This window comes from Enhydra lutris, unplaced genomic scaffold (genome assembly GCF_002288905.1).
Source record: "Enhydra lutris kenyoni isolate GAN:26980312 unplaced genomic scaffold, ASM228890v2 scaffoldscaffold7, whole genome shotgun sequence".
Taxonomy (NCBI): domain Eukaryota; kingdom Metazoa; phylum Chordata; class Mammalia; order Carnivora; family Mustelidae; genus Enhydra; species Enhydra lutris.
This window is the reverse complement of record NW_019154091.1, coordinates 21412034-21433824: the sequence shown is the minus strand read 5'-3', so window position 1 is coordinate 21433824 and position 21791 is coordinate 21412034. Positions and strand designations below refer to the sequence as shown.

At 35.0% G+C, this 21791-nt stretch overlaps 1 protein-coding gene across 1 annotated transcript in view; it reads left to right on the top strand.

Moving 5' to 3' along the window:
* The window catches only part of LOC111141999 (protein tyrosine phosphatase, receptor type Q), a 202867-nt gene that overhangs the window by 177448 nt on the left and 3628 nt on the right, over positions 1 to 21791 (top strand). Inside the window, exons 38-43 of the mRNA XM_022494920.1 lie at positions 2415 to 2505; positions 7806 to 7882; positions 13540 to 13674; positions 13870 to 13995; positions 14851 to 14999; positions 18649 to 18784. Coding sequence (XP_022350628.1) covers positions 2415 to 2505; positions 7806 to 7882; positions 13540 to 13674; positions 13870 to 13995; positions 14851 to 14999; positions 18649 to 18784 — 714 coding nt within the window. The remainder of the gene's footprint in view (positions 1 to 2414; positions 2506 to 7805; positions 7883 to 13539; positions 13675 to 13869; positions 13996 to 14850; positions 15000 to 18648; positions 18785 to 21791) is intronic.

Sequence of the window (21791 nt, the reverse complement as noted above, 5' to 3'; positions counted from 1 at the left end):
ATTAATGCATGAGGTATATATCAGATCTATAAATAAGCTTTTTTAAAACTTGTATACCTCTTTCCAAACTTGTATAATTATTTTGTATTATATAAGTAAAATGGATTTCTAAATGTCACCAACAATTTTCTTTTTTTTTTTCCATGAAATTTTTAGTGTGTGAACCTATGAAACAAAGAATTAAGCAACTGGCTTGAATAATTCAGGATTATACTATTTCAGCCTCTTAGGGAATAATAACAAAATGTGAGAAGATTAATGGTATTTCCTACAGCTCTTTGGTTATGCTTCTTAAATAATATTGGCCTGGACTTAACAAAATCGATGGTACCATAAAACTTTTCTTAGCGTTTACACAGCAAGAACTTGTAATTTTTCAAGAGCAAAAGTGTAATTTCACTATAATAGGAGCAAATATAATTACATTATGCATGACTGAGTAGATGAAAAGTTCTATTAGCAACAACATTTTCACATATATTACATTGAGAAAATTTCTAGTTCAACCTCTTTCGAGATCATGGTTTTAAAAACTTTCTTAAATACTGGGGCACCTGGGTGGCTCAGTCATTAAGCATCTGTCTTCAGCTCAGGTCATGATCCCAGGGTCCTGGGATTGAGCCCCAAGTTGGGCTCCCTGCTCAGCGGGAAGCCTGTTCTCCCTCTCCCACTCCCCTTGCTTGTGTTCCCTCTCTTGCTATGTCTCTCTCTGTCAAACAATAAATAAAATGTTTTAAAAAATATTTGGCATATTAATATATATCAATTCAACACTTAATAGTTAAGTGACTTTGAACAAACCACATAAACTCAAACTCTCTGTTCCTCAATGTCCTCATTTGTAAAATACTAACATTTTCCTCACTGAGTTGTGAACACTAAAATGATCGAATGTGTATAAGAATAGTGGCTGATACAAGCACTAATAGCTATTAGATTAGGATGATGACTTTTACCATAAGGAAGCTCATACTATGTTAAGAACTGCAGATCTGCACAAATAATGCATAAATACACTGTATCAAGACAGAGGTATGCAGACAGAAGTGAGGACTGACATTATTTGGATAGCAGTCAGAAAACACTGCACAAAAAGGTAACGTTTGATGCAATTTTGGACAAACAGAAGACCAATGGGTAGACAGAGGGGGGAAGAATATCCCAGAGAGGGAGAAGGAATGCAAAAGCAAAAAGATGCAGAACAGTCTTACTCATCTGTGATTCCACTGAACAGAAAAAACAATAGAAGAAAGAACTGCATAGGATGCTGGAAGGCCTGTGTTCTCTGCCAAGTGTGACATTACTATCCAAACACTCAACCTGGTAATTGGGTATTGATTATCAAGGCCACAGTCATTTAAATCTATAAATGGAAACTTCTATGTGGAATAATTACAGAAAAAAAGTACCACCTTTCAGGAGATTTCCATTTCACCTGTGTTTCCCCCCTATTCCTTTGTGTCTTATGGATACACGGACATATATTCCCAACACCTTGACACAGGGAAACTACCCTAAGATTCCCTACTTAGTTAAACACATTTTTTCTAAGCCTTTTATGCCAATACACCAGATTTCAAATGCTTACACTGCACATAACCACAGGCAAAGATTTTCTTTCTGAGGAAAAATAAGGGGGAAAGGGAGACTTATCTAATAAATGTTGAAAAAATTGTAAAAATGCAAATTCTTAATACTTTTTAAAGGAATTTGGCAAGTTGAGACTTACTTCTAAAATGGAAAACTATAAACTTTGTAAATATAAAACACCAGCTCAACAAAATAATGAATGCATTTTCTTGCACCAACTTTCTTAAGGATGAAGGGGTAATATCATTTTTTACCAAAATGTCAATAACGGATCTCCTTGACCCTTCATCTGTGTCTGATAATTCTTAATCGCACCTTTGCATTCCAGTATCGATTTAACAATGCCTACTGAGAACGGAAATTGACCTTTGGCATCTTCTTAAAATGACCAATGTTGTACCAATTAATAGGCATGAAATCACACTGCCTGAGGAGAAAAAACAAAGAATAAATCACTGAACTCCCTTCCCCTACTAAGTAGACATTAAAATATTAAATAATACTCAGTGGTATTCCTGATGAAACCATTAGTAAAGTATAGAGAAGACTATTATTAACACGGTTGCCACATCTCAGGGCTTCCAAAAGTACAAAGAAATTATCCCAGAGGAAGCAACAGCCCAACTGGCCAATTGTATTCAGGATATTTTCAGTAAACGGTTGTGGAAGTTATTGCTATTAATTTGACCTTGTTTCTGCAGTTATGAGAGGTGTTTTCAATTTAAAAATAAAAGGGTTTAGAATAAAGAATATTTTTTTCCTAAGTAGAATTTCTTGTTTACCTCCGAAATAAATCTCACCTTTGCAATGACTTCATTCCACAGGAACTACCAAAATTTCTTCAGGATCTTTCTTCAACTGATGCTGATCTGCCTTGGAACCGAGCAAAAAACCGCTTTCCAAACATAAAACCATGTATGTGCCCTTACTGCCTCTGGTTTCCACCTGCAAAATATTTTTAAAATGAGCACCAAATGCATCTTAGCCTTTTTACTTCTTAAACCTATTATATTACATATTAATCAAATTACAATAATGCATTTTATTAGCAGTAATTTTCAAATTGTATCTCTCTTGCTTTGTTAATCTTTAGTAAAGATAACATACATGATTTTCAGCTTGTTCATACAAGGTTCACTTATGCAGGTGCAAGAAACTGTAGACCTAATATTTTCTTAGCTTTGTAATTTAACCCAAGTAACGAATCTCTCTAACATCTTCCTACAGATCTAGTTCTCCAGTGAAAAGAGAAACGTAACTTTGTGCATTCATTTCCCTTAAAAGCAGGGCAGTGCTTTCTTATAGAATATAAAAGATGTATTGCGAAACATTCCTTGGAGATCAAAGCAAATGTGTGCTTACCAGGATTGGTTTTACAAAGGAAACAGGGTAGTGTCTCACCATAGTAAATAAAACTTCATTTTTCAATCAATAAGAAAAACTGTATTGTCACTTTAAGAATTAGCAATGATGTTGAAAGAAAAATTCTGTTCATAATAGCTATATATTTGATATTACATTTTTTGAACAGATGTGCCTTCTATCTATATTCTGATTCAATACACTTTTTGTAATATTCTAAAATATTGTTACTATTGTTTCAAAATCTAGAATTTTAAAATATTCCTAATCTGAAAGTATTTTTAATAAATACACATTTTTCTATGTTCTATGCGTTTTCAAAGCTATATTGGGAGAATTCCTTACTGAAGAATTAACTCTTCTGTCTAGAAAGACATAGATTTGAAGGAGGATACAATAACAGAGTGTAAAATCATAAAGGATGTAGATAGGAGGACATGGACTGAATTCTGATATTCTAGAACTCAAGGATAACTGAGGCATGAAGTAAACAAATTTAGGGAAATGTGATATAGGAAGTAGTAATCTAATGGAATCTGCTAATTCCCAAGAATTAGGATAAAATGAAAATGCAAATAGCTTTAATCGCCCCACATCCCTTCTGGAACAAAGCAAGGCGCAAGTAAATGACTTTAGGAGCAAGTTGACAAATCAGACACTTCTGTAGGAAGTAAGGAATGTTAGTATAGAATCTCTAAATTTCTGTGGCACAAAGTTTCTCAATAGGTCCTTTTGTTTTCCTTTCCAGAGAGTTAACCTGGTTTCGATGCATCATAAATTTAAAAGATACGGAAATTCTCATGTCTTTATATTTGTCGCTACCTAAATTTCTTTGGTACTGGTTCATGCTTATTCAGTGCTGTTCTGTGAAAATAAACACTGTAATCTGATTCAAAGACAGTTACTGTGTGCCTGGGTGGCTCAGTCAGTTAAGCGTCTGCCTTCAGCTCAAGTCATGATCTCAGGGTCCTGGAATCAAGTCCTGTACCAGGCTCCCTGCTCAGCGGGAAGCCTGCTTCTCCCTCTGTTCCTCCCCTGACTCGTGCGCTCCCATGTTCTCTCTTTCCCTCTCTCTTAAAAATAAATAAATAAGAAATCTTTTTTTAAAAAGACAGTTTCTATGGAATATTTAATATTTATTTACAATCATATATTTGGCTGGAGTAACTTACATCAATATATACAAAATAAGCAAACCAAATACAGCTAACTTATTTCCAAAGACCAAAGAGTATCTAATTTAAAATACGTAAAATTTTGATACATTAGCAAGATTTTTTTTTTAAGAATTTAAGAGAGAGAGAGAGAGAGTGCAAACAGGAGGAGAGGCAGCAGGAGAGGTAGGGATAGAATCTCACGCAGAGCACACACTTCTGCCCGATCACGGAGCCTGACACAGGGCTCAATCTTTCAACCCCAAAACCATGACCTGAGGGAAAATCAAGAATCAGATGCCCAACTGACTGAGTCACCCAGGCAACCCAAGATATTTTTTAATCACTCATTTATTATTAAGATCCCAGTACATTATTGTCTGGATTCACATCATGGCTGAAAGAAAAGTCAGACCATATAGCTTATTACTTATAGGATAGGAAGAGAATAAGAGCGGTCAATGAAAGTAAATAACCTTAAAACAACAAGGAGACCCGAAAAGTCTGATTGCCCAATTTCTTCTAATCTGGGGCTAAGACAAAAAGTAATTGTTGATGATGGAATTATGTTATAAATCAAGAGTGTTTGGGATATATAATTGGCATTTCATACATTTCTCACCTTTGCTAGAGTCAAATGGATAATGTCCAATTGTTTTCTGCTTTCTTCTTGATTTCAGTACAGAAAACTTACAGTAACTTTTCAAATGTATTACATCTTCATTCAATATCCTTTAATGCATTTGTAGAGAAACCTTTTTCTTAACTGTACTCTTAGAGAGTTGGAGGTCCTATAAGAAATAATTTTGTTAGGTAGATTTCTCTATTTTTCAAGAATGTGATGAGAATAATTTATTGATTCAGCTAAATATGTACTGCCAGCTACGTAGTAAAAATGTTAAGAATGTGTGGGCTCTGATCAAACTTCCTGGGCTACAGTCCTGTGAACCTACTCGCTGCCTTAGTGACTGGACATACTGTTCTGTGGTGCCCACTTCATAAGGTTATTGGGAGGATTAGATGAAATAATTACGTAAATCACTTTGCCTAATACTGGAACATGGAAAGCTCTCGATGTTAATTCTTATGATTGTTAGTAATCAGTAGATTGCTTATTTTTAAAGCTGTTAATTTTTTGGGTGAATAAGATTTAATAACAGGCCCTTGGGGTGTATAGTCTGGATATAACAAGCCCACTTCCCTAACCTGAGTGAGAAGACAAGCTGTAAACTCAGCCACCTCTGTGGGCGAGTACTCCCCGGCCACACACACACACACACACACACACACACACAGAACAAGCAAATAAGATGTTTAAACTTAATATATTCTCCCACTGTGCTTGCAGAGAAGCCATTAAGCTGAAGAAACGTTTTTTCCTCCCGTAGAGAATGAATTCATTTTAATAGACTCTGAATTTTAGCTTGAGACAGCTTAGTGAAGTGCATTGTTTCCCCTGAGTAATGTAGGAAGTAGGATTTCAAATATCACAGTGCATTTTAGAAGATATTAGCTTACAGGGCTTTAAGATACTAGAATTAGCAGCAAAGGCTTGCAGAAGAGATTTCCAAATCTCTGTTTGACAGGACACTATGACCTTCAGAAATGTTCCAACACCACGATGAAAAGTTTTAGCTTGCGGTTGACTCATATAGTTACAAGCAGGCATATCGCATGAACAGAAACCTGATGTCTTCCCTTCCTAAGTTACAGGACTAGCCACAGTGTCATTAAAATAGTTAGGTCATACCAAATTCAAAGTCTTTGGGACATAAATCATTTGCATAAATTTGCTTAAACATTCCCCATCTCTAAGCATATCAGGCAGGTCATTTGAATCACTAACAATACAACAAAGTCATTTAAAAAGTAACATGTGCTTAAGTTTAATCAAATCCTATTCAGCTTTAGAAATTCCATAAGCTTTCATGTACATTTTCTTCAAGAGGATTCTACAAAATAAATATTATAACTATATATTATAGGTGAGGTAGTGAAGGAGCAGAGAAGTTAAGAAATTCACCTAAAGCCTTTCATATTTGAATGGCTCTAAATGAATGGCCATTCATTTGAATTCTGGAATTCAAACCCACCATTTACCCATTTTCCTCCACTACTGAGTGCCTTCCCAATGACATGTTAAAAAAAAAAATCAAAATAATTATATATAATAGATATTTTGTATCATTTCCATGCCTTGCTAAAATTAGCACTGGACATTCCAATTGAGATACCCATATACCAACTTGGTAAAAATCCTCAAAAAAAATAATTTGAACCCCTTTTTTGAAGAAAAATAATGATTAGGGGCATCTAATGTTATCAGATCTTAAAATAGTCTAAAGAATAATAATTAAAAGTTTGGTATTAAAGAAAGAATGGGGAGATAAATTAATGGAAGTGAATAAATAGTCCATAAATAGTCTTAGAAATGCATGGAGCAATCTTGTGTATAATAAGAGTGGTATTTTGAATAAGGGGGAAATGAAATATTAACAAACTGGGACTTCATTGCTCCAAATGGCAACAAAGAAACAAACAATAGAAGATAGATTTTACCTTCTTCCATAAAAAATAATAATAAATCCCAATGGATCAAAGATTGAAATAGTTAAAAGCAGAAAAACCATTAAAGTTCTAGAAGAAAATATGAATGGAAGATTTGTAAAAATAATAATATTTGTGTGAAAGACACATTTGTGTGAAATAACACAAGAAGCCATCATGTGCTATGAGGAAAAATACTTTGAATTTTGATTATTAAAAAATGGACATTTTATGTATGGCAAGATAGCTAGGCTAAGTACATTGATGGATAGGGTCAAAAAATGAGAAGAATATTTCAATACATGTAGTGTGTATTAAAAGTGTAACATGATATATCTTTGTATAAAATATTTTTTTAAATAGACAAATAGTATAATATGAAATGACCATTAATATTTAAGACGGCCAATACACAAGCAAAGAAGCTCAGCTGAGTTGCTTTTATATTTAAGGAAATAATAAACATTATGAGACATCAATTTGTATCTATCAAAACAATCATAAACTAAAATGTTTAACAATATCTTGTAGTAGAAAGTAAAAGGAAACAGAATTGTTCAAACATTTTCAAACACTTTTATTCAGAGTATAAATTGGTATTTTTAGAGAACAACTTGGCAATATCTTTCAAAATTTGAAATGCATGACAGTATTTGGGAATTTTACTGCTCATAATGTATTCTACAAATACACCACAACATATAGGCAAAAAATTTAGTTATATTTACGTATCATTTTACAATAACAAAATGAGGTGAGTTGAAATCATCATAAGAGTTAAATTAGTATGTTATATTTGAACAATGAAATATGATATGGCTGTTTAAAATAATAACCTAGACATTTTTGTTTATGAATATATGGAAAGATATAGGTAAATGAAAAAAATGCAGAAAAGAATGTCTGTCACTCCATTTATGGTTAATTTTTGTGAAATTGTATAGATTCTAGAAATATATACAAGAACATATTAATAGTCATTGTATCGGGGTAGTGGAAATATGGGATAAGAGGGAACTTCTATTTTAATTTTACTACCATCTGTGATGTTCAATGTTACATCATGAATTTCTTTGTATTACTTTTATAGTAAAATCAAGTAGTGGCAATTTAAACAATGAATTAGCATTACTGTCTTATATTTTCCTCTAGATAATAATAACAGAGTGAAGCTGATAGCTGATGCTAGTATTCCAGGATCAGATTATATTAATGCCAGCTATGTTTCTGTAAGTTGCTATTTGTTTTGCTTTATATTCTTATAAAACATGAATACTTTGATTATACTACTCTTCCAACTATTTTAAATAAGAAATATATTATAAACTCTATGAATTTTATGTGCATAAAATTCCTTACAACAACACTAGGTACCCCCATTTTATAGATGCAGAAATGGGGACTCCTAATAGAGATTTCAATTTACCAAGTGACAGATACATAACTTTAAGCTACATATCCCCAGGCCTTTCCTCTATTTAATGTTTGTCAGTATATTCTTTGTATGCAATGATGTCTGTCAATCTCTCTTATAAAGAAAAAGTCAAATATAGTTGTGTCCATACAATATAAAAAATTTATGCTCTTTTTGCCATCTAGATTTTCAGTCCTTCAAGGAGACTACAATGTCATGTTCTTCTTTGATCCTCAGTTACCTGTAGAATGTGCATTCCATTGTAGCTGCTCAAAAAACATAAATGAACCAACATGAGATGAATTGTGACATGCCTAATGTATTAATTGGCACATCATAGATAATAAATGCTTACTGTATTGGATTAAAAATTGAATGACACCAAAGTGTTTTAGGGATCTCTCTCTCCCTCTCTTTCATGGCTCTCTTGTGCTCTCGGGGCTCATCACTATCACAGGTACACAGAAACTTGAAATGTACCCAAGACCAGCACCAGGGTTGACACATGGAATTGCCCTTGACCTTGTGGTTATTAAATTCAACCATTTGCCTCAGAGCTGCTTCTGAAAAAATCCTGATAATTAGATGTTAGCCTCTCTTGGCATTGATTCACCTACCTTCTCCTAAGCCAGAAGATTCTATCTCTGAACAGCTCCAATATATCGTTGTTTTTATAAAAACAAGATATTCCCCCTTATATTTTCACTCACTGGGTTAAATTCTAATTTATAGCAAAGTTAGCCATCCTTATTACGGTGACCCTATAGACACTTGAGGGTTTCCTCTAGTGTCCACAGTCTTGTATTCTTTTCTTATTCATAGGTCACTCCCAGGCCTGCCCTTTAGTCCCACGGGGACTCTGCTTCTGTGTTGCTCCATCCTTTCCCCATTAACATAACTTGTTCTGTGTCCCGTTCCCTTGAAACCCCTGTTAAGGGGGACATTTTCATTCTAAATTCTTTATTGGTTGATAATGACTCTGAAACTTCAGTCATATATTGGGTATTATTGTGAAAGGAATACATAAAGAGAGAATTTGAGATTTTTTTTTTTTATAATCTTTTATTTTATTTTTTTTTAAAGATTTTATTTATTTATTTGTCAGAGAGAGAGAGGGAGAGAGAGCGAGCACAGGCAGACAGAATGGCAGGCAGAGGCAGAGGGAGAAGCAGGTTCCCTGACGAGCAAGGAGCCCGATGTGGGACTCGATCCCAGGACGCTGGGATCATGACCTGAGCCGAAGGCAGCTGCTTAACCAACTGAGCCACCCAGGCGTCCCGAGAATTTGAGATTTTTTAATAGGGGAAATGAGAGAGTGTTTATAGGAGTTAAAGCATCCTTTGAATTCCAGCCTATTTTTATGCAAGAACTTTAAATCCATTTTGAAAAACCACACACGTTTTCTACTGGGTGACATATTTTAGTCATTTTTCAAAAGATTGATTCCCTTGAAAATATAATTCTTCTCTAAAGATTTTGGTGAAATCTTGTGCTTACTAATTTTCATTACAGCCCAAACTCCATATTATGTTGAAGTTTTACTTTGATTTACAGAATGTTGCATATATGCATTTAAATTTAATCAGTGTGCTAATGATCATATGTTTTGTGATACTACAGAACAGGGCAAGGACAAATGGTTGTATCTCTTGTTTGTACCATTTTTATTCACTAATAAGTAGGTACAAAAGAATAACTCACATTCTCTAATGTTCAACCAGATATAGGGTGACAGTATAGGGTATGAATATGACTAGAAAGGAAACTGACAGTTTTAGTAGGTGTAACTAAACCAAACAGATTTACATAAACAAAGGAATATTCATGAACACCCAGTGCTCCCTTTAAATAGTTCTTTATAGATCCTGGTTGTCAGGAAGCAGCTATAAGATGATGATAATGTAGGGTGAGCAATAAAACTAAGGATTCTGAATATATATATATATATCCTGCTATAATCAAGTGACATTGTAATATAATAAATCTTACAACAAAGTCACTATGACCCATACGTAATGATATGCATAATCATTACTGAGCTGCATGGGAAGCAGGCCCGGATGGAAAACATCTTAATGTAGGTTAAGGCAGATTTCAGAATTGGAGTGGAAGGATATTGCTGCTCTTAGCCTTTAGGTAAATCTCCTTTGCTTGGAATTCCAGAAATAGATGGAAATAGAAAAGCCATGGTACCATAATGGCCCTTACTTTGCCATCCCCAAATTTGGGCAATCTTCCCTCAGAAAGAGTGAAAACTTCTCAGAAAGAAAGGTCGGATGTATCAATTCCCTCCACCTCCCCCATTTTGTTCCATGACCCCTCTATCTGAAAGTTCATGAACACTTTTTCCAGGAGCAAAAGACAGAGGCCATCTAAAAATGGATTCTGGATTCCTATATGTCCCAGTGCTAGAGGAAAAAGGGAAGAGAACCATAATGGGAGGCAGGGAAGAAAACAGAATAACTAGTCTTCAGATGGAAAAGCAAAAGAACTCAAGTCTGGGAGAGGAAAAGGGAGAAGTGATATACTATAAGTACATCTGAGGGATATCCTTTAAGACTGGGAAACTCCAGGTCAGGGTCTGTAACTAGGTTAATTTAACTTTACCTCTCTGCCCTCAGCTGTCCTTAAGAATTGCACTCCTATGCATAGCTAGGATTCACAGAGAGCTTGGAACAGTTTGATGATGGAAGAACTATGGGAGAGAGGTAGGGAGGGAAAGAGATGCTGCGTCCCTGTAAACAACCACTAACTTTACAAATGAGTTTAGAAAGGTTTTCAAGAGAATTAACAATGAAAACATAATAGAACAAGAGAAAGGCATTACACCCTATGCCTGATATTACTTTAACCTGAGAGATTTTTACCGTAATTAGAAGTTAAAGATTAAAGGCCATGATGCAAAGGAGCTGTAATAACATCAGAAACATCATAGTTGTTCCCACGTTGATAGAATATTATAGTGCCAAAGGACATTTAGTCCCTGAGAAAGGGAAATGCAGATGACCAGGAGAAACATTTTATAAATTGATTCCTGTTAATTGTCCTCATCCTTGAAATACTTTCTTCTTCTGGCATCCAGAACATCATTCTCTCAATTTTCCATCTACAGCTCTGACTCTTTCATCTCAGTGTGGTTGGTTTTCTGTTTTCTCCTTCACCACCAAACACCTGTATTATCTAGAGCCCAATCCTTGAATTTACTCTTCCTTTCCGAATTCATTTCCTTGATAATTTTATCTAATCTTGTGCTTTAACTGTGTGGTGATTACTTCCTTTTTTTTTTTTTTAATTTCTTTTCAGCTTAACAGTATTCCTTGTTTTTGCACCACACCCAGTGCTCCATGCAATACATACCCTCCTTAATACCCACTACCTGGCTCCCCCAACCTCCCACCCCACCCCTGCCCCTTCACAACCCTCAGGTTGTTTTTCAGAGTCCATAGTATCTCATGGTTCAACCCCCCTTCCAATTTCCCTCAACTCCCTTCTCCTCTCCATCTCCCCATGTCCTCCATGTTATTAGTTATGCTCCGTAAATTAGTGAAACCATATGATAATTGACTCTCTCTGCTCAACTTATTTCACTCAGCATAATCTCTTCCAGTCCCGTCCATGTTGCTGCAAAAGGTGGGTATTCATCCTTTCTGATGGAGGCATAATACTCCATAGTGTATATGGACCACATCTTCCTTATCCATTCGTCCTTTGAAGGGCATCTTGGTTCTTTCCACAGTTTGGCAACCGTGGCCATTGCTGCTATAAACATTGGGGTACAGATGGCCCTTCTTTTCACTACACCTGTATCTTTGGGGTAAATACCCAGTAGTGCAATGGCAGGGTCATAGGGAAGCTCTATTTTTAATTTCTTGAGGAATCTCCACACTGTTCTCCAAAGTGGCTGCACCAAGTTGCATTCCCACCAACAGTGTAAGAGGGTTCCCCTTTCTCCACATCCTCTCCAACACACGTTGTTTCCTATCTTGCTAATTTTGGCCATTCTAACTGGTGTCAGGTGGAATCTCAATGTGGTTTTAATTTGAATCTCCCTGATGGCTAGTGATGATGAACATTTTTTCATGTGTCTGATAGCCATTTGTATGTCTTCTATGGAGAAGTGTCTGTTCATATCTTCTGTCCATTTTTTGATATGATTATCTGTTTTGTGTGTGTTGAGTTTGAGAAGTTCTTTATAGATCCTGAATATCCACCTTTTGTCTATACTATCATTTGCAAATATTTTCTCCCATTCCATGGGTTGCCTGATTACTTTCAAATTTATGTCTCCAGTTTGGATTTCTTCTTGAATTCCAAACTCATATACCCAATTGCCTCCATAATATTCCCACTTGAATATCTAACAAGGATTTCAAGTTTAATGGGTCTGTAATGAATTCCTAATTTTCCCTTCAAACCTGCATATCCCAAAGTCTTCCCAACCTTCCTTTAAAATTTTTACTGATTTTAATACCCAATATCCAGTCCATCAGCAAATTCTTTTGACTTTGTCTTCAAAGTATATCCAGATCCTTTTGCTTCTCACCATCCCCCCTGTTATCACTCTAACTAACCCCTTGGTTGTATTGTTGCAATAACCTTCTAGCTATTCTCCTTTCACTTTTAACCCATATAGGCTGGTCTTCTCTCAGAAACCAGAGTAAAACTGTTAAACCATACACTCTATATATTTAAAACCTTCCAACAGCTTTCTAGATCATCCTGAGTGAAAACCAAAGTCTTGTAATTACCTGCTAGGACCTAAAGCATCCTATCCTCCCTCCTCTGTTCTTTCTTCTGTTATCTTCTATACATGTCCGCTCCTCATTTACTCCACTCTAGCCATTTAGTGTTCATAGAAAATTCTAGGCACATTTTTTTTCTTTAATGTTACACTTGACTTTCTACCAGGAACACTGGCCCCCAAATCCTGCAGAGCTTACTGCCTTACTTCTTCAAGTCTTTCCTTAGATGTCATCAATGAGTCTTTTCTGAACATCAAATTTTTTGAAAACCCTCTCTCGTAACACTTACCTCTTTTAAAGGTTCTATGTAATTTGCTTATTTAACAGACTTATTAATGGACTTAATGTCTATCTTCCCTAATATGTAATAAATAGATAATATAAAATAAATATCAGTATATTTATTTGTATAAATATAGAGAATATAAAATAACTAAGAATGGAATTTTAGTGTTTTTTGTCAGTGATGAATCCCCAGTTCCTAGGACAGTGCTTGGCACACAGTAGGAACTCATAAATATTATTTCAATGGAGAAATGTACATATTTTAATACTGTAAAGAAATTGACCAAAATGTTAATGGCATTTCATTCTGGATAGTGATGTTGTGGGTGAATTCCACATTCTATTAGATATTTTACAATTATTGCATTTTTATCTATTGCTCAAAAACTAAAAAAAATACTGTATATATAAATGTTGATTTAATATTGTAATTATATCCTTCTAGGGCTACTTGTGTCCAAATGAATTTATTGCCACTCAAGGTCCATTACCAGGAACAGTTGGGGATTTTTGGAGAATGGTATGGGAAACTAGAGCGAAAACATTAGTAATGCTAACACAGTGTTTTGAAAAAGGGAGGGTAAGTTATTTGAAAATCTGTTCACAAGATGTTATTTTACAATTGTCTTAATATATGTGTGACAATTTCTGCTAATACTGTGAGTCATCAATAACCTGGACATCTATAAGGCAGTTTTAACTTAGTAGCAATAACTGTGATATATAGATCCATATAACAGTGGTTCTTATGACTGGTGATTTTCTCTGAATGCAGATCAGATGCCATCAGTATTGGCCAGAGGACAACAAACCAGTTACCGTCTTTGGAGATATAGTGATTACAAAGCTAATGGAGGATGTACAAATAGATTGGACCATCAGGGATCTGAAAATTGAAAGGGTAAAACAAAGGGAGGGGAGGGGAACACAATAGTAGATATGAGTGCTCTGTCTAAAAGTAAAATTAATTTCTAGAACTGTCCCTTGCTACAATACCTCTATATTCAACAGTGTTTTCCTCTTATTTTCTAAACAGAAATTTTTGATAACTGACTTCAGTATCTAGGTCACTGTATTTAATTCCAAATCTTATGGTTAAAGTTTATATTAACCAATGAATATCAAATTCTTAGGTAGACAAGAGAAAAAAAAAGAAGGAAATAATAGATCATTGGGTTTTTCTTTGATGAAGAAACTATAAAGTGAAAAATTTTAAATTCCTTAAAACAGGAATTTCTCTAATCAGTCATCTCTTCATTTTAATAGTTCGATTTTCTATTTAATCCAGAACTGATACTGAAGATAGACTATGGGATCCCAACTTTATCAGTTCGTATCAATGCCTATACAGACAGAAAATGGCACAAGGATCTTTATACTTTCTGACATTATCAGACACTCATTACTTGTGTTTTGAATAATAGGTGAATGTGTTTAATTTTGGATCAAAATTATTTTAAAATCTCCTATTCTTGTGCTACCAAATATTACACTACATTTGAATATAAACACTCTATATTATCATCTGTTTGCAAGTTTTTTTACTCTTTCCATTCATACTGGAAGGCAACTTCCTTTATTGTAACAATCATAGAAGATCTGTCTTGCAGGAGATCATGAAAAACAGGTTCCTCTGTTTGGTAAATAGTCATTTTTAAAAGATCACCTTCAAAAGGTAGGATGTCAGCTGCCTTAAACCTTCCTCGTGATACTTTAATAATCATGTCATGCTTCTTTAATCTGTCACGCTACCTAGCATGGAGATTGCATGACTGTTCGACAGTGTAACTTTACTGCTTGGCCTGAGCACGGGGTCCCTGAAAACAGTGCCCCTCTAGTTCACTTTGTAAAATTGGTTCGAGCAAGCAGAGCGCATGACACCACACCCATGATTGTTCACTGCAGGTAAGGAAGATACTTCCAGAACCTATGTGAAACACTAGATATGGTCTTTAAAGTCAATGTCGTCCTTTTATTATCATGATACCGTTGATTATTTTCTGGCAGAATGTTAATGTAGCTTCATTCCAATTTCCAGTTTTCAGATGTTTTACTGGTTATAATGGATCAAATTTTAACTTTATAAAAGGTTAGATGGCAAAAATAAAATGAGTAGTGAAGGTGTCTAAAAGCAAGGGAAAGTATCTTACTGGTAAGGGAATCTTTTTGAACTCTTGACTGGATTATGCCTCTCAAAGGAAAGTCTTCAATTTTTTTTTTTAAATAGTAGCCCCTCATTGATGTGTGTGTGTGTGTGTGTGTGTGTGTGTGTAGGATTTTAAGAATTTTACAGATGAACATCTGATCCTTTATTATGTCAATTGGCATAGCCTACTACCATAATTTAAATTTTTTTCATAAAAGAAAATTTTTGGATTTGAGTTGTAAAGAATAAAAGAAAACAAAATTTAAAGACCAAATTAAGTGACCAACCCAAGTATGACAACAATTTTTACAAATTTTAGCTACACACATGTCTTCCTTTGACTAGATCTTTGAACATACTTAAGGGAATATAACTGTAAATTGAAGTTTTTCTCCACTTTCTTTTAGTTGGTATTTAACACTCTAAGAAATAGAACTCAAGATTGTTTAGAATTCAGAGTTTTTTCTGAACAGATGGCTTTGATTGTTTTCTAACATAATACACTTAAATAAGTCTCAACTTGAGTCTCTTCGATAATTGGTTTGTAAACCAGAGAAAAAGTAGGTAATAATACACTATTTTATGATTTAGCTTACAGGAGATACCTAGAATGGGTAAATTCATAGAGACAGAAAGTAGAATTGTGGTTACCAGGGACTCAAGGGAGAGAGAGAAGGATGGTTGTTATTTAATGGGTAAATTGTCTAATTAGTTGTTTAATGAGAATGTCTATTTGGGATGATGAAAAAGTTCTAGAAATGGATGGTGGTGACAGTTGCACAGCATTGTGAATGTGCTTAACACCAACTTAGATGTGTGTACTTAAAAATCCTTAAAATGGTAATTTTATGTTATGTATCCTTTACTACAATAAAAATTTAAGTAATAGTATCTTAGTCACATTAATAATTAATACATTATTAATTATAATAAGTCTAATAATTAGTTGATAATTTTTCTAACAGATAAATACGATAATTAATGTGGTTAAAGATGTAAGAAAATATCAATCCATCCAAATTTTTACTCTTATTTAGAGGAAAAAAACTCACCATGTAGTTTAAATGATTATATATTTTCCAGGAATATTCTGGATTTTTTAAAATTATAAGGGTAATACATAAATGCTTAGATTCAATTATAAAATATCTAAATAATGCTTAGATTTAAAAAGTATATAGAACAAAAAGTGCAAGTGTTATTTTTACCCTCCCAATTCCATTTCTCCTTCTTCTACGTAACATTTTCAACAGAATAATATATAGTGTAAATAGTGTAAGAGTTTTCTTCTAAAGTTGATGATTGCTTTTAAGCTGGGTCATTGATGATTAAAACCTTTAATGGACAGTAGCTGCCTTCAGCTTCTCTGTATCTTGCACATACAGTGCCACTGACAGGGAAGTCTATTAGAAAAGGACCTAATACTACCTTTGTAGCCTCAGAGTAGAGAGCAGAGTAGCTACACTGTAATAAACAGCAAAATGCATAGACTTGTCAAATCACTATGTTGCACCCCTGAAACTACTGTCACACTGTGTATCAACTATACTCCAAAACATAATCAAAGAGAGAGAATCTCCTTCTTTGTGATTGAAATGGATAAGAGAGTTCAGAAAAAAGCATGCTCATGTTAATAATTCTCTTTTAGCATCATTTAAAACTGTCTACTGAATTTTTATTCTAACTCCAACTTCTCACCTCAACTCAGACATACATTTAACTACTAATTCGATGTGACAACCTGAATGACCACAAAACTCTGAAAATGTGACGTGTCTAAAACAGAATGGTTGATTCAGTCTCCAAACTCACTCCTGCTTCTCAACCTGCATCTTGGTAAATGGCAAGCAGATCCTTTCTGTGTGGCGCCAAAACCATGGAGTCATCCTTGACTCTGCTCTTCCCAAGTTCCACTGGCAGCCCTGCAGCACACTCTGATGCCTCACCCCCCCTCACCTCCCCACTACACTCTGCCCATCTGGGCTCCCGGCTCTTCTTCTAGCACGTAGAACCCATGCCACTCAAATCTCTTCTCCCCCCACTCCCCTGGGCTATGTGCTCCCCTCCCAAAGACCCAGCTGTGGGCTCTCTTACGCAAGTTTCTTTTCAAATATTACATAATCAGAGATGCCTTCTCCTTAACCTGATTCATCTTTCTTCGTGGCACTTTTTACCGCCAGTCACATTCTATGCGTGCTTACTTAGCTATGCACTGCCCTTCTCTGTCCTCTAGAGAGTAACCTCCATAAGTTCAGGGACTCTGTGCTGTTGTTCACAGCTGTACCCCAGATGCCTAGAACAGGCTCTGACACTCAAGGTATGTTGAACGATGTCATGACAGATTCCACTGTTCAACATATGTGTGCATGTGTTGCCATAATCGAATTTACATTGAAATGCTCATTATTTCTTACATGGTTGAATCATGAGATATTGCTAAGATTCGACTATTTCTTACCTACAAAATGGCATTTTTATGTTGTTCAAAGTAACATTTATAAGACCAGGTGACCTGCCAAACATCTTTTGTTGTTCTTTTTATATTTACTTCCTAGGTTAACCATTCAAATACCAAGATTCTTTTCCTTCTAATGGGAATTTCTACATAAATCTTGTTAAGTTTATCAATTCACAGTTTCTATGGAGCACATACTTGCTTGTTCCTGGGTATTAAACTAATTTTTTTAAAAGGAAATAGCTTTTCAATTTTATTATCTATAGGAAGTAAAAAAAAAAAAAAAATCTAAGAAAAGAAAGTGAAAAGAACACAGAAGAGATTACCAATAAGATAGAGAAAAATGCTATAGGGCTAAATAGTAGGATGTTTTTAATATTTAGCATTTCTATTGGTAACCAGAAATATGTTCAATAAAAAGTTTCTGGTGTTAAGAATTCTCAACAATTTTTTAAAAGACTGTATTTATTTACTTGAGAGAGAGAAAGTGAGCGAAGGAGAGCACTGGGGGGAGGGGCGAAAGGAGAGGGGCAAGCAGACTCCCTGCTGAGCAGAGAACCAGGATCCTGGGATCATGACCTTAAACCAAAAACAGACACTTAACTGACTGAGCCACCTAGGTGCCCCAAGAATTTTCAACAGTTTTTTTTTAAACTCTTCTCTATACTTCACCAACTATCTCCTTTATAATATGAAAGAAGAGGAAAAGTTCAACTGGAAAAAATAACCAGACAAAACAAAACCTCAGACATTTGATAGAGTGCTAATGTTAATCATCTTGATCTATCTAGACAGTTTCGGTAACAATACAAATCTAAAGACACTCCAAAAAAAGTTCCTCCAACTAAGAAAAGGACCTGTTTAGAGTGTATTACTACCGTAGTTCGCACTTCTCTTTCTTCATCACTATCAACATGATGAACAATGTTTGTATAATCTTATTCCTCCCGCAGTGCTGGAGTTGGAAGAACTGGAGTTTTTATTGCTCTGGACCACTTGACACAACATATAAATGACCACGATTTTGTGGATATATATGGATTAGTAGCTGAACTGAGAAGTGAAAGAATGTGCATGGTACAGAACCTGGTAAGACAGCTAAACTGTGTTCAGGGTCAGCTCTGCAATTTCTACAAGGGAGGATCTTAGTAGCAGCAGTCTGATTGGGCATGGACTTGAAACTTTGTTTGCAGAGCTGATACTTTTTCTACATAATAAACCCCCTAGAGGGGAGGAGGTTTGGGGAGGGCATCCCACGTGGGGCAGTCACCCCTCAGTACTGTTACTGCTTGCTCATCCTAGCTTGTTTATAGTGATAGGCATATAGAAAGCAATTGAAAAATTGATGTCCCTAGTATTTGGCAAATTTGGGAAACTTAAGAAATGAATCAGATCATTTTCTTTTATAAACATGCTAAATGTTATATTTGGGAGAAGCTTAAAATATTGACTGTTATGGGGTTCTATATATTTCACATGTCCGTATTTATCCCTTTGTATGTTAGTACTCAAAACAGTTGTCATAGCATCTTATTCGCTAACTCCCTGGGAGTTTTTTGTTTTGTTGTTTTGGTTTAAAGGCAAAAACATTTATAAAATATATAGATTTTTCTTCATTAAAAAAAATCACATAGTATAATGGTAATGAGACAAAAACTTACAGTGGGTGTCTAGAGAGTTCCACCTTCTATGATAATCCTATACATGTATTATCTTATTTAATCTTTTATTTGTAAAGCAGTGTCAATAAAACTAATCAACAGACTAGGTATTTTTGGCTTTGCTTTAGAAATAGGGAAGCAGATATTCCATCCAAAGAATTTAAGTGATATTTCAAGATTATACAATTAATGTTTCAGAACCAAAATTCAAGCCAGAGTCTGTCTAAATATAATATGTAAGATTTTTCTCTGTATATTTGGATTGATATTTCTATACTCTTCAAATGGAAGTTTTCTCACAGTAAATATCTAGATCTGCTGTAATAGTATTTTCTGCCATACCTACTAGAAAACACATGCACCATCACAGTTGTTAAAGGTGTGAGAAAACAGGTTCTTTGCTAAATAAGTTTGAAAAGAAGTTAAACTGATCTTGGAATTTCCTAAAGCCTCTATATGATTGTACATTGACAGTTATAGAGCCAGAGCCCTTATGAACATTATTTCCCAAAATTACATGATTGTGAAATCCTTGGACCTCTTTTGACCTCAGAACCTATAATGTCATATAGGGGAACACTAATATTATTAGAAAGATGCTGCTCTAGACCAGAGACATTTAAACTTTGTGGACTGCACATTCCTCTCAGGAAGAATGCTTAGGCATTCAATTCCAATTAATCTATATTTATTTTTAAATGTAGATTGAACAATTACATAAATTATAAAATGCATATGTACAAAATGAGAAATCAAAGATATCAGATAAAGATCAAATAAGCAATATTTTGAAATCTTGCTAATTGTGATGCCTTCATATTATCATTAAGATAATGATCCTTAGCATGAGATAATTCTGTTTCAATAGTGGCTTTAAATGTATATTATTTAATATATATTATATATTATAAATATATATTATAAATTATTTATGATTTTTTAAAAAATGATCTAGATTTTTGTCAGATTTCCTTACATGGTTGTTTTTAACCTCATAGAATGGTTATAAGTTTTATTCTAGAAGCACAAAGAACATCAGCCCTGCCGTTTCCTTGTCGTTCATCTGGGCTCACATGATAAATACTACCTTCAATCCATGGTCTCTTTGTAAGAATCTTTTTAAGCCACTGCAATTTTGTGATGATTAGGTAAAACTAGGTAATGGAATCCATATCCATTCCCCTATATGTTGAAGGGGGACAAAGGAGTGAAGTATCACTCTTCCCTTAGGATACTTCAGAAATGGAAGATAACTTGTGACCAGGGTTGACTTCCTGGGTGTACAGCCTGCACAATCTCACAGGCCCTATATTCAATAGGGCACTGCACCTGGCCTAGTGTTTGCTCTCACTGTCTTGAAAATCTTTAATAATTTTTGAGGGAGGACACTCTCATTTTCATTTTGCAGTGGGCCCACAAATTAGGTAGCTTGTTCTCAATTATAAGTGTTCCAATATCAATCCAACTATTTATGAACCATTATTAAAACCCAAATTCTTTCTTATTTTTGTTAACAGTAAGAATAAGTAGAAAGCTAATGTTTCTCCTCCCGTGTCCCTAGATTACTCATGCTCACAGGTACTCAGTGTTCTTGACACTGATCAAGATTTGGATAGGATAGAGGGTGGGACAGATCGGGATCTTGTTTCCTTCTAGAAACTAGAGTCACTCTTCAGGGAATAAAAGTTGAAACTATTTTGCCAAGCTCTATAATTTTGTGGAACTGAACTTGGTAAACAGTGTGTTCAAGAATGCCTGTTAGTAATTTCACACAATTTAGTACACAATATATGCTCTCAACTTCATATATTATTCTTGTCTAACCAGCCCAAGCTAGTTGGGTAGGGGAGGGAAAGAGCATGACTTTTGAAGTCAGAGAACGGAGTTAGGATTCCAGCTCTGCTGCTGAATTAATTGCTGGACTTGTTTAATTAGCCGCTTTGACTTGTTTAATTAGCCGCTTTGACTTAATTAGTCGCTTTGAGTTTTTTCTCTTTTGTAAAATCATCATGTTATACTTCTCACATGCTTATGGTCAGTATTAAATAAGAGAAAGTACTAAAGCACCAAACACACAGTCCCACCCCAGTGTGCAGTAACTGACAGAATTCTGCTGGATTCCCTCCTTGCTGAAAAGCTGCTACTCGGAAGCTCTCTTTCACCTGATTTCCTTCCCAGAAGTTTTGCTCATTACCATCTTTTCTCTTTGATGATAAAAAGGAAAATGACCACAGTCCTTGGCTCCAGCCCTTGCAAACCAGGATTGCCTTGCACAAGAGTGGTTTCTTACTTTCCTCTGTTGCACTTCGGAGTGATTGCCATTTGGATGAAGAATGTGGTCTCAGCACATACTACAGTAGTCATGGGCAGGGGCGAGGTGGTGGGAACCTCAGAATATATTACCACTACAACCCCGCTCTGGGGGCATGGCCCAG